At 56.5% G+C, this 13,106-nt stretch overlaps 1 protein-coding gene across 1 annotated transcript; it reads left to right on the forward strand.

The window, feature by feature from the left end:
* The first annotated feature begins 10,423 nt into the window (after positions 1-10,423).
* On the forward strand, positions 10,424-12,625 carry LOC134526482 (tRNA-dihydrouridine(47) synthase [NAD(P)(+)]-like). The gene is made up of 4 exons (XM_063358402.1): positions 10,424-10,464; positions 10,771-11,083; positions 11,379-11,989; positions 12,549-12,625. Exons 1-3 carry the CDS (start codon positions 10,424-10,426, stop codon positions 11,877-11,879), a joined length of 855 nt encoding a protein of 284 aa, XP_063214472.1. The 3' UTR covers positions 11,880-11,989; positions 12,549-12,625.
* Positions 12,626-13,106: the final 481 nt, after the last annotated feature.

A 13,106-nucleotide genomic window follows, 5' to 3' on the forward strand; every position in this document is an offset into this window, starting at 1 on the left:
GCACCCTGTTCCAGCGTATTTTTCTTTATGCACCTACCTCTAAAAGAGAAAGAACACCAAGCGGGAAGGACTTTTTCATCTGACCCAGTACCTTTATTCTACTCTTATTACATCTCGGTGATAACTCAAAAAGGCACTGATCTTTTCATACAATTGCTGGATTTAAGTCAAATGTTTTGCCAAGTCTAGTTGGTGACCTATAGAAATAGCTGTAGGTAAGACAGCGTGCTAATCGGATTCCTTGGCCAAGCAGACAGAGGTGACAGTGTAGAAATTGACTTGTTAATTAGTACTTGTTAATTGACTTGTTAGTACCGGTGCTGCAGCTCGCAGAATCGTTGAGTTTGGAAGGGACCTTTCAAGATAACCTAATTCAACCTTCCAAGGTCAACCAGACCAGGGTGCCCAGGACCACGTCTGGCCAGGTTTTGAACAGCTTAAAGGATGCAGACTCCACACCCGCTCTGGACCACCTGTATCAGTGTTTGACCCCCCTCACAGTAAAAAAGTGTTTTCTTTTGTTCAGCTCACCCAGTCTCTTTTCTCTTTCTGAACACGGTGACACTGGATACTGCCAGAGCGGCCTGGCGCCACTGAACTAAACACTTCTGGGGTATCTTTCTCACAAAAAGAATTGGCATTAGCGGGTAGGTCTAACATTTCCCCAGCTGTGTACTCTATTTTTGCACAAATATCCAGTCCTCCTCTCCAGTTTTTAGCTTTGTACCTCAGAGATGGTTTGTAATAATGACTTTCACAGGCCGCCTTTTTTCTGTCAGCAGTTAAGCACTCCGGCTGTCCCCAGTGGACCTGTCCTACGGAAGAATAAAAAGTTTACATCTGCCAGCATTGTGTCACTAAACAGAATTATGGGGCGCTCCCACCCCACCTCCAAACTTACTGGTATCTTTTCAAGCCCTACGCACAGGGAGGGAAATTCGAGTTATTTACTAAAAAGAAGAGGAAGGTATGAACAAGAGAATACATTTCTCTTGTACATCACCGCTTAGGATCCTAGTTTGGCTTGCACAAATGCTTCAGGTGCCTTCTCAACGCGAGAGACGTGGCCTGAGGTGTACTGTCTCATCCTCACGCTTCCCGCAGCGTTGTCATGCCAGCATAGTTCCCGAGAAGCGCAGTTGAGACCCGGCACCACCAGCATCTTTAGTATGTTTATGATGTAAACATGAATTACGTAGGATTTATGCCATTTAATTATGGCAACAGATTAATGACACAGCCTTCCAAAATCGGTGAAAGCCCCCAAAACAGTTAGGAACTGTCTCCCTCCACTGATGATAGAGAGAGGCGAGGCGAGGCTTCTAGCATGGACACACTCGCTGGCCTTTTAAGAGCTAGATGCTGTGAGAGTTCCTCTACGCTAACAGCACAGACCACTCATTCCGAGCTATGCAATACCAGGTCAAACTTGAACCTCACACAACTTTTGGAGAGGTTTTCCTCTGTTCGGACCAAACCGTTGGGTGACTCCATTAGCTAGCCCCAGTGAAGTCTGTCTTCCTTTGCAAAACAAGCGGCAACTGACACTCGGTAAGAGCTACGCTTCACATTGCTATAGCTTTCAGAGATCAGACAAACGTAAGTAAAAACTTTCTTACCTGTACTACCAACCTGAGAGGCCACAAGAGCAACACTGAGTAACACTAAACCAAAGTGGGCTGCCAAGATGCTGAGGGCACTGGAACACCTCTCTGATGAGGAAAGGCTGAGGGATTTGGGGCTCTTCAGGCTGGAAAAAAAGATGACTGAGGGGGATCTTATCAACGCTGATAAATACTGAAAGGGGGGGTGTCAGGAGGATGGGGCCAGGCTCTTCTCAGTGGTGCCCGGGGACAGGACAAGGGGTAACAGGCACAAACTTGCCCATGGGAAGTTCCATCTCAAGACGAGGAGGAACTTCTTTGCTGTGAGGGTGGCAGAGCCCTGGCACAGGCTGCCCAGAGAGGTGGGGGAGTCTCCGTCTCTGGAGACATCCCAACCCCGCCTGGACGCGTTCCTGTGCCCCCTGCTGTGGGTGACCCTGCTGTGGCCGGGGGTTGGAGGAGATGATCTCCAGAGGTCCCTTCCAACCCCGACGTTCTGTGATTCTGTGAAAATACTGAGAGGAAACACAGTAGGGCAAGCAGCTTACTCTGCTGCATTGTGAGAACTAGATCTTTCCTTGGAGGGCACAGTTAAATTGGAAGCAGGCACACGCTCAGGGTCTTCTTTGCACACTCATTAGCATCAACCCTTCATCTACAGGCCAGGTACAGATTTCATGGCTGAGCTTGAAACTGCTGGGAGATTTACCATTAGCCGTAGTGCCTTGAATGCTAAAACACGCCCAGCTTTTGATTCTCCATCAGGAGGATTATTCCACCTCCCTGGAATGCAATTAGTTTGCTTTTCTCATCACAGAGCTTACATGCTTTGCTTCGTTTCATTTTAAGGATGGGAAAGGTTGGGACTGGTCTGGAAGTTTTCCTTCCATTGCTGAGACTCCCCGACTCTGGTTGGCAGAGTCAGTAAGGTCAATGAGTAAGGCAGGCATAAGCAGCATTAAAATAATTTGGGTTTGATTCACTTTAAAAAAACCCACAAACACTGGAATGATTTTGGTAACATTCATTAAAACTACCTTGAGGACTCGAGCCTGATAGAGTTCAATGAATGAGGATTTCTTAAAATCAGGGAATTCACATTTGCTGTTTGAGAAAAAATGCCCTATACAAGCCCCATTTCTGCCCTGTGCAAACCTGAGTTAATCAGTGTATTTATGTTTGACATGGTACAACAGTTGATTACAGCAGTAATTAACCACAGAGATGCAACCTGCTTATACCAGTAGTAAACATTCCGAGGTTGTGCTAAAGCTGTGTCACGCTGTCTCCATCCTGAGTTTATTTGAAAATGGGGAAGAGAATGCAGCTGTTTAGCTTTGTCTCTACTTACGCCGTGTGAATTTTTACTATTTTTTTTTTGAAAGCCTGTAGAAATCTGCACCAGGCAAAAAAAACCCCAAACAAAACCAAACCAAAGCAAAACAAAAACCCCACAATCTGAATCCCAGAATTTGTCCAGTCATTTCCATGCGCTGGATTTAATACTGACCGGACAGGTATCAGAGCCACTGACGGTGCAGCACATCCCTCCGGGCTCTGCCCGCACAGTCCCACCCTGCCGGGCCCGTGCAGATGCCAAGCAGGAAGCGGTGCCCATCCCCAGGTTAGGAGAGCTGAGCGTTTTCCCCATTTTTCATTACCCGATTTCTGAGTTCACGCAACACAGTGCAGGAAACTGTTTTTCTCCCCACCTACGAGTCCTCAGGCACTGGCTTGAAATGACTTCGCAAGCTCAAAGGCAGCTAAAAGGAGAGCTGGAGCAGCCAGCTGCTATTTCCCGTCTCACGGAAACAGAGACTAGCAGAAATAGAGCATGGCTACGGCCTTCTCTGGTTTTGCCAATCCTCATCCCTTTGGTCAGTGCTGGCAACAGCTGCCTGAAACCACGTTACCAGTACGTCGAGTGGGATCCGGATTCTTAAATGTCGTTTTTCCAGCGGAACCTGCCCGCATTAGGCTGCAGGAAGCTTTGTAACCTGTGGTCTTTACAGTGCCAGGTAACAGCCATTTATAGCCGTAAGAACTCAACATTTCAAAGCAATTTAGGTTTATTCCTTAACTCTCATTTGAAGGAGACGCTAACCAGGAGCAGGGTTCTCTGAGCACACTCCATTTCTGCTTTTGGGCTGTAGATCCAGGCTCCTGCTGTGCCGTTCTGTGCCCTGCTGGGCTACTCTCTCTCTGACATGTCTTACGGAAAGTTGTCGTGATGCTGCGTTGAAGCAGCCTCCAGGAAATAAGTTAAGCCTCCTTGACTGTAAAGAAAATGGCTCTGCACTGAAAATACAACGTGTGTTCCAGAGGGTGAAATAGCTGAAGTCTTAAGCAAGGACAGATCTGATCCCAATGGAACTGGCTTCCATCATTTTAGGATCTGCCCTTAATGCTTTCTGGCACTGGCAGGGTTTTGGCTCTGCACAGGCACGGCGAGAGGTGGGGAGGAGCTTTTCAGTGGCTCCTGCTGACTCTCGGCAGGGCATTGCCAGGGGTGAGGCTGGTCTTCAGGTCACCAAACTTCAGAACCCGTTTTGGCACCGGTTCTGGGTGACTGCCCAGCAATAGGGGCATTGCCCTTGTCGGGAGGCTGCGTCCCTCCAGTGCTGGGGTTCAGGGTTAAAGCAACCAGGTCTGTTAGCAACCGGATCATTTTAAATCCTTGTTGGGATCCGGTGCCATGAAACCAATTAAACCTTGCAGCGGATAAAGCAAGGATGGACCCTCCGGGCTGGGATCCTGCATGGCTTCCTTAATGAGAGGAACCCAAATTAATAGCAGACAAGTTCATTTTTTCATTGCTGCTGTTGGATAAAGTTTAGCTGGGAGGACTTTTTAACCTCAAAACAGACGTCTTCAGGTCAGGGCTAAATTATGCCTCCGCAGGCTGTCATTATATCATGACGGGGCAGGTTAAAGCTCAGCACCGGAGGCGGTTTTGTGCAGCAGCCCTAAATTTTCGGGAGGGTAGAGGCTTGGTTTGACACATCTGACTGCCATCACCTTCGCTGTAGAGCCACAGGGCCATACAACAGGGTACCGGTGGCTCTATTGTACTGGACACAAACCTCTCCTTCGTTTATTTTTTGCTTTGTTTTTGTTCTTTTCTTTCTTCTAGTGAGCTGCTGCTGGGAGCCGTAGCTACCAACTTCACCTTCCTGCCTAAACACAAGGCAAATTCCTACAGATAGGGCTGAGGAGGCCCTTTCCCGTGGCGTTGGGTCAAGAGGTGGCGTTAGGATGATGTGTGTCGAGGAACGGGGTTGTTCAGCTGCGCTCTGAAATGAAATAAAAGTTTTACGTTTTCAGAAGTTGCCTTCACGCCCCCAGCATCGGTCCCTGCCACAAGTTACACAGCAGATGGTCTCACGCGATCTTGCAGGCAGAGGTGCCTCGCTAACAGAGAGCAATCTGTTTAATGAACAGGACACAGGCCAGGAGGGATCTCTGGCCTCCAGCTCACGGCAGTTGTCCCGGCTCCCCCACGCCACACGCTGTTCACGTAGCGGGAGCGAGAGGCCTCTGTTCCTACCGGGGTGTCCTCGGTAGTGCCAAATCCTCCCCAGTGCCAGGAGGGGATGAACTAACCCAGTCCCTGGGGTCCTGCAGAGCACAAAGAGACCCAGCATCTCGTCATGGGATGTTGTGCAGAATCCCGGCCTTTTCTGGGAGCATGCAGCGGTGGGTACCGTCTCCTCCCGGTGTCACGCACCCAGGGGAAGTGCAGCCCCCTCCGAGGGGGACCCAGAGCTGCTTGTTTCCCAATGAGGAGACTAAAAGACCCGAGAGCAGGATTTGAGGGAGGGCTGGGCAGGGGAGCGTGCCACCGAGGGATGCTGCGTGACCTTCCCTCGCACCCTCCAGGTCCTTGTTCCTGTCTCTGCGTCACTCCAGGCAGTGCAGCACAGGCGACAGTCACAGAGGCATTTGCCGAGTGGCACAAGGAGGCTGCGGGTGCAGCTTCGTCCCCACAAAGCTCGGCTGAACCAACTTGGTCCTTTTGCCCCCTGAAAAATACTGTTGAAAGCAAAAAGCACTTGCACACAGAGCCCCCGGTAGGAGCCGGGGACACCCAGCCCCCCCCGAGCCCCTTCCCTCCCCAGCAGGAGCTGGGGGGGCTGTTGGGGGGGCCGTTGGGAGGGGGCGGAGCACAGGGAGCCCCAACATTCCATCCTGGAGACGCCAAAGAGTCCTTAGCAGCGGAGAGACTGAGGGGACCCACCATGGCGCTGCCACCTCCGTGGCTCCCACTGTGCGGCCCCCGTGCTCCCCCAGCGCCCCAGAGCCATCAGGCTTTCATGCTCCCGCAAACCTTCTGCCCCCAAGGCAGGGAACGACCCCGACCCGCAGCCCGGGGACGCTCTCGGGGCCAAGAGCGCAGGAGGTGACCATGGCTCCTGTCTCTCTTCCAGGCACAGCCACCCTGTTCCCATCGACCGGGCAGCAGTTGCTCTTCCCCACGGCCTGGGCACCCCCAGTGGGGGCGGCCCCACAGGCCCCACCACCAGGTATGGCACCCCTGTCCCCTCTGCCACCCCGACACCATTGGTGTTCAAGAACCCTGGGCACCTTCAGCCTCCCCCTCCCCTCTCCACGGTCACCTTCACCATCCCACCTCCCCTGTTCCCCCCCCTGCAGTTCTGGCACGGGGGCTCAGCAAGCCCGGCTGAGTGTCCCTGCCCTCGCCTGCCCAGTGAATCCCAGTTCCTGAGAATTTCCACAATACTTGGGGCCACCTCTCGGGGACGAGAGCCCAGGAGGTGACCGCCGGCCATGGCTCCTGTCTCTCTTCCAGGCGCAGCCACCCTGTTCCCTCTGCCCGGGCAGCAGCAGCCATTCCCTGCAGCCTGGGCACCCCCACTGGGGGCAGCCGCACAGGCCCCACCACCAGGTATGGCACCCCTGTCCCCTCTGCCACCCTGACACCATCAGCACCCTGATGGCCACGGGGGGTGGCTCGGAGGGTGCCCCAGAGGGTGCCCCCAGCCCAGCACGGCTCCCTCCCACCCACACAGGGCTGCACAGGGCCCCATGCGGCTGCTGCTGCTTCGACCCGCGCTTCGGGTCCATCGACTGGACCGTCACCAACGTGCCTGCGCCGGCCACCGCCACCCTCAGCCATGACGCTGCTGCTCCGTCGGGCGCTGCCCTGTGGGGCCCCGGGGGCTGCGGGACCCTCCCGGCCTGGGCAGCCCCTGGCACCCCCCAGGGACAACCAACACCGCCCCAACTGACGCAGCTCCCAGCATACGGCCACCAGGGCACAGCGGTGCCCGCAGCCCCCCCGCTGCTGTTCAACTCCATCCCCGGACGCCAGCACCTCGAGGCCACCTCCACGGGGGCACCCCCTGCCAGCCGCGTCCCCACGGGCACCTACTTCCCCCCCAGCCCTGCTGCTGCCCCCCACAACGAAGCTCCTGGCCACCTGGATGCCAACATTGATGTCACCGAGGACACGCTCCTCCAAGAGCCCCTCTGGCTCTTTCGTTCCTCCTTGGACACGGTGGAGGTCTCCCAGGACCCCAACACCACCATCACCACACCTGGGGACCCCGGTGGCATCATCAGAGAGGGGAGAGCGGTGGCCCCAGCACCCACTGAGTTGCCAACATCCATCCCTGCCTTGGAGAACACCAAGGAATGGTCCTCAGAGACCAACAGCTCCAGCAGGGCCTCCCCCGCGCAGACACCCCCGGGCAGCGACATCTCCTCGAGCACCATCAGCTCCCCAAACAGCAACATCTCTCCCAGGAGCGACATCTCCTCTGAGAGCGACGTCTTCCCAGAGCTCACCTTCTCCCCGAAGAACATCACCTACTCAGAGCAGGACATCACAGACTACGACACCATCTCCCTAAAGAGTGACACCTCCTCGAGCAGCGACAACTCCTGGGAGAACGACGTCCCCCCCAGCCAAGCCCTCGGGGACATGGCCAGCCACCTTGCCGTGCCCCATGAGGTGTCCCTCAAGGAGGCCCTGAGCCTCTTGGACTGTGACCCCAGTGGCACCGGCGAAGCTGCCCCCCTCTGCGATGTCGACTCCCTCTCGCTGCCCGAGGACCTGCTAATGCTGGATTACAGCATGGAGGAGCTCCTGGAGGGTGCCCGCATCCTAGAAGAATTCCTCTATGGGACAGAGGGCGACATCCCCAGCAGCTCCTCTGCTGTCCCCAACAGCCAAGCACTCAGGGACGCGGCCGGCTACCTTGAGAGCAATGTCCCCAGGAGCCCCTCTGCTGTCCCCAACAGCCAAGCCCTCGGGGACACAGCCGGCCACCTTGCAGTGCCCCAGGAGGTGCCTGTCAACGACTTTGGTGTGGAGGTGACCCGGAAGGCCGTCGTCGTCCTGGAAGATATCTTCTCCAGGACGAAGTCCCAGGAGTCGTGCGGGGACACGGGGAGGGAGCTGCCGCCAGCCCAGCCCACCATGGCGGAGAAGCGGGGGACAAAGCAGGGGATGAAGCGGGGGACGAAGCGCAGGACGAACTCCCCGTCGCTGCCACCCAGGAAGCGCAGGGCTCTGGCGGACAGGCCGGGGGTGGCAGGGGGGAAGAGACGCCCCCCAGCGAGGAGACGGAGATGAAGGGGCGCGGGGGGGGGTGTGCATTTGGGGGGTGGGGGGAGGGTTGTATTTAGGGGAGGGGGGTGGGGGGGCAGATTTAAGGGAGGGGACTGTATCTGGGGGGGTGGTGGGGACAGGGACACGTTTAGGGGAGGGGGGGTTAGAGTAGCTTCGATAGGGCCTTTTCTCTCCTGTTTTTCCATTAAAAGTCGTAGCGGGCAGGGTGTTCGGGGAGGTGGGTGTGTTTAGGGGAGGCAGGTCTATTTAAAGGGGGGGTAGTGTATTTTGAGAGATGGGGGGGTGGGTTTAGGGGACAGGGGTGCATTTGAGGGGGGGTTAGAGTAGCTTCGATAGGACCTTTTCTCCTGTGTTTTTCCATTAAAGGTTGCGGTGGGCAGTGTAGTTGGGGGGAGGGATGTGTTTCGGGGAGGGGGGCGCGTTTGAGGGAGGGGGGTTAGAGTCGCTTCGATAGGGCCTTTTCTCTCATGTTTTTCCATTAAAAGTTGTTTCTCCAGCCCCGCTCCGTGCCTGTCTGGGAGGGGAGGGAGCGCGGGGGGCAGCGGGAATCAGCCCCCACCAGGTGCCACAGCCCCGCTGAAGGGGGATTTTCATTCATACCTGTGCCTTGTTTAAATTGGACGTTCAAGCAGCTGAACCTTTTCTGACTTACTTCTCCCTGTATATATATATATATATATATATATCAATCACACTTCCCTGCAATCAGCCTTTCCTTTTCTCCTGACTTGGCCTTTCCCAGCGAGTTCTTGGGTAGTGGTTTTCTTCAAAACTGCTTTAGTGCTGCTGAAGGATGTTGAGGCGACAGCTCTGGCGATCCAAGCACTGTACTCGCCCATGAAAGCCATCCAGCTCCAGCAGCCGCAACGCAGGATTCACAGCTCCTCGCTCCCCTGCACACGCTTCCAACCTTGCTATGACCCGATTCTATGACTATGGAGCTGGAGAGGCTGCAACCAGGGTCCCAAACACATGGGGAAGTTGTGGCAGCTATAGGGAAGGAAAGAGAGGTCAGAGAGTGCCATCTCACACCAAGCACCCCACACTTGTCACCTCACTTTGTCTTTCAGACTGAACTCCCACCCACACACCAAACACAAGGACAGACTTTGCACTCTGGCCACTCTCATGAGCACCAGCCCTTGCTCGCTGCATTAGCAGCACAGCCTCCTTCATACACCCACCAGGAACGTGTGGCAGCACCAAACATCTGCAGTGAGTTTTGTGTTGGCTACAGCCCATGCCAGAGACCGGGGGGCTTTGTCCCATGGCTCCTCCATCCATCCTGCAGCCTGCCCACAGCAGGAAGAAGGCACAACGGCCTGCACCAAAGGAGGAGCAAAAACCACTTCTTCCCATGGGCCACCAGCAGCCAAAACACAAAGCCCTCTCACACCTCAGCTGGGCTGGGCTTGAAAACGCTTCCAAGGGGTAACGTGGAAAACCCTGTTGCCGGAGCAGCACCAACAGAATTCTGCCCACGGGACAGCTTCAAGCAGATTTACACCTCTGTGCAACGGGAGACGGCTGAGCCCTGAGCAACCAGGCCTTGCATTTACTGCTTAAAAAACCCCCACATTAAAAAAGCCCACACCAAGCGCCCTGCATCTCTGCAGAGAGCTCCACCTTCTCCAGCTGACAGCCAGCAGGAGGCAGAAGAGCCAAAGCCCCAAAGCCCAGAACCCCTCAGAGGTCACCAGATGGGGGCCTCTAGGGGGGGTTGTTCTGTCCCTCGAGCCAGGATGAGCCCTGCTCCCCCGGCACAGCAGCTGCTGCTCATCCCCAACGCCTCACAGGTCAGCACCCAGGAGGTGCCCCAAAACACAGGCCCTCGGGAGCCACAACACGGGACGACACCTCTCCCCGGTGCAAGGCCCACACACCGGCCGCCCCACGCCGCCCCTCCCCACACGGACAGCCCCTCACCCGGGGGTCCTGCCCCCACGGCCAGGCCCTTCCTGAGGGCCGCCCCCAGCCCACAGGCCCTGCTCCCCCGCAGAGCGCTCAGAGCCTCCCACAGCCGGACGGACACTGACCTCAGCGGCGCTGCGACCCCTCACACAGCCCGCCCGGCCGCCGCCCCCGGCCCCGACACACACAAGCCCCGGCCCCGCCGCCGCTCTGAGGCGCCCTGGCCGCCGCCGGGCCTTTTCTACCCGCCCCGCACACGCGCCCCCGTCACGTGGCCCGCCCGGCCCCCGGCGTCATCCCCGCGTGCGGCAGCATGGCGGCGGCGGCGTCCCGGGTGGCGCCGGTCCGCGCCCGGTGAGTGTGGGCCCAGGGCGGCCCCGGCCCCTCCATAGCGTCCCCGGTCCGTGCCCGGGCCCACCATAATGCCCCGGTCCGTGCCAGGCCACTCCATAACCCGCCGGCACGTGCCCAGACCCCCCATAACCCCCCGGGTACATGTATGGCCCCCCCATAACCCCCTCCCGGTACATGCCAAGCCTCTCCATTACCCCCCCGGTACATGCCCGGCCCCGCTGTCCCCCCAGCAGCCCCCTGTCCCCCATGGCCCTGTCACCCTGCTGCCCCCATGGCTGGGGTGACAGGGGTGTGGTGTCTCCGCAGGTTCCTCGCCTCCAAGGAGCAGTTCCATGCCTACCTGCGGGCCCGGGGCGAGCCCAGCGGCGGGGGTGAGGAGGAGGAGGAGGAGGAAGAGAAGGTCAAGGAGGAGGAGGAGGTCGGCAGCTGCCAGAGCGAGCGCCCCGCCAAACGGGTGAAGTCAGAGGACCTCGGTCAGGACGGGGAAAGCCGAGAGGATGCGGGAGCAGCGGAGAAGGAGCCCGCGGAGTGGAAGCGGGCCCGGGGGCAGAACAAGAGCAGGCCGTGTATGAAGCCCAAGCACTACGAGCAGAGCAGGCTGTGCCCGTCGGTAACGCAGGTAGGGTGCACGGGCCCTGCTACATGCCGCATGAGCTGAGCGGGAGAAGTAAAGTGTCAGCTTCCCTCAAGCGGTAGTGCTAAAATGTCCCCTCAAGTGGGTATGTGACTGTCCTTCTGCGGCACGTTACAGCAGTCGGCTTCCTGGGAGCGTTTTGTGGGGCACCCAACATCACCCGGGGAGTGGTGGGTGCTTGGAGTACGTGGCCGTGAAGCCGGCTGACCTGGGGCGCAGCTGTGTGCTCTTCGAAACCTTCGGCAAGTGCATTTACAGCATCACTTGCCGCTTTGCCCAGGCCCACCTCGGGGATGGCTACCAGAACATCGTCAACACGGACCTGGCCAAGCAGTGGGAGGGGAAGTCGCTGGTGAGGAACAACCTTTCCAAGGAGCTCCAGCACCAGCTGCGCAAGAGGAAGTTTAGCTTCAGGAAGGCTGACGAGTACCTCCGTGGTCTGGGCAAGCCCCACGGGGATGGTGGGAAGGGAGGCAAAGCCACGGAGCGTTCCACAGAGGAGCAAGAGGTGTCCAACTGCACAACAGCCCAGGAGGGGCTGGGAGACGGTCCTGAATGTCCTGCGCTACCGGAGCAGGGGGAAGATCCCAAACCAGACGCCTTGCAGAGTCCCACCACTGGTGAGGAGGCTTCCTCCGTGAAAACGGTGGGCCCGCTGACAGATGAAAGTACATCCAAAGGGATCCTTTACCTGGTGGTGTTGCCTTTGCTGGAGCACGTTCCTCCGGTGCTCCCCTTCTGCCCTGCCTCCTCCGGGGCGTTCGCTGAGGTCTCTCTGTGACTTTCTTCTCCAGCTTCACGGCCGATGCAGGGAGCAGCGGTACACGAGGGGTGCTGACTGGGAATCCATAGCAGAATGTGCGAAAATCGCAAGCCCCATGCCCCTTTTTGGTAGGTGTTTATGTTGTTTGCTCACGTGGACTGAAAGTGCTGCATCTTGGATTCGAAAAAACTTTAAAAAATTAAAAACCAGGCTCCCACGGACATTTAACCTGGGGGAAAGGTTGGAGCTTCCGTATTGCTGGTGGTGGTACGATGGAGTGAATTACCAGCAGCTCTTGCGCAGCCCAGCTCTGCCCGTGTGCTGGGGGCCAGGCGGGACAGCACTGAGCGGAGCAGGAGGGAAGGGACAGGCAGGACACAAACCCCTTGGTTTTTAGCGGGTGCTTTCTCCCTTGGGCACCGCGGCACTGACAGCCCCAGCTGAACCTGCCGGGTAGGAGTTGGGAGTGGAGCAGAAGAGAGGAGAAACCTCTCCTTTTCCTCGTAAGGGAACATTAATCCGAAACATCCCTGGGAGCCTCCAAACGTGAGCCCCGGAGCCTCTTTGGACACTCTGGCCTTTGGACCCTGTGTCCATTTTGAGTTTTATCCCATGCCTGGATTAACTCATTGTGACTTGTCCTCGTGTAGTGCTTTGACCTCTGCCTTCTCCCTTCCTTCCGGACAGGAAACGGTGATATTTTGTCTTACGAAGATGCTGATCGGGCCATGCAGATGGGTGTGTCGGGAATTATGATTGCAAGGCAAGTGCCTGTGTTTCCCCTTTGCTTCTGAGCTCTATTGGTGCAAGAGGAAAAAAGGAATTTAAAAAAAGACCTAAACAAACCCAACACACGAGAAGTTTCCTCCTTGCGAAACTACTCTTTAAAACTTGGTAAAATCAGTTTGCGTCTGGGGGAACTAACAGCAGCTTCCTATTGAAATTGGAAAAGGAAATTAGAGCAGCGTTGGCTGGCAAATAAGTGCTGGAAGGTCTCTTAAATGAGTTGGCGTCTTCAGAAGCATCAGTCACGGGAATAACAAAGCACGTTTCTTTTTGTCTCCAGGGGGACACTCATCAAACCGTGGCTTTTCACTGAAATTAAGGAGCAGAGACACTGGGATATCTCCTCCAGCGAGAGATTTGATATCCTCAAAGACTTCACCAACTATGGCCTTGAGCACTGGGGGTCGGATACTCAGGGAGTGGAGAAGACCAGGAAGTTCCTGCTGGAATGGCTCTCGT

Source organism: Chroicocephalus ridibundus, chromosome 22, assembly GCF_963924245.1.
Source record: "Chroicocephalus ridibundus chromosome 22, bChrRid1.1, whole genome shotgun sequence".
NCBI lineage: Eukaryota > Metazoa > Chordata > Aves > Charadriiformes > Laridae > Chroicocephalus > Chroicocephalus ridibundus.

Bases quoted from the DNA above. Each gene is read 5' to 3' on its own strand.
- LOC134526482 (XM_063358402.1), top strand. From the start codon at position 10,424: ATGGCGGCGGCGGCGTCCCGGGTGGCGCCGGTCCGCGCCCG. The intron at 10,465-10,770 runs GTGAGTGTGGGC...GTGTCTCCGCAG, and splicing joins GTGGCGCCGGTCCGCGCCCG to GTTCCTCGCCTCCAAGGAGC. The intron at 11,084-11,378 runs GTAGGGTGCACG...CGCTTTGCCCAG, and splicing joins TGTGCCCGTCGGTAACGCAG to GCCCACCTCGGGGATGGCTA.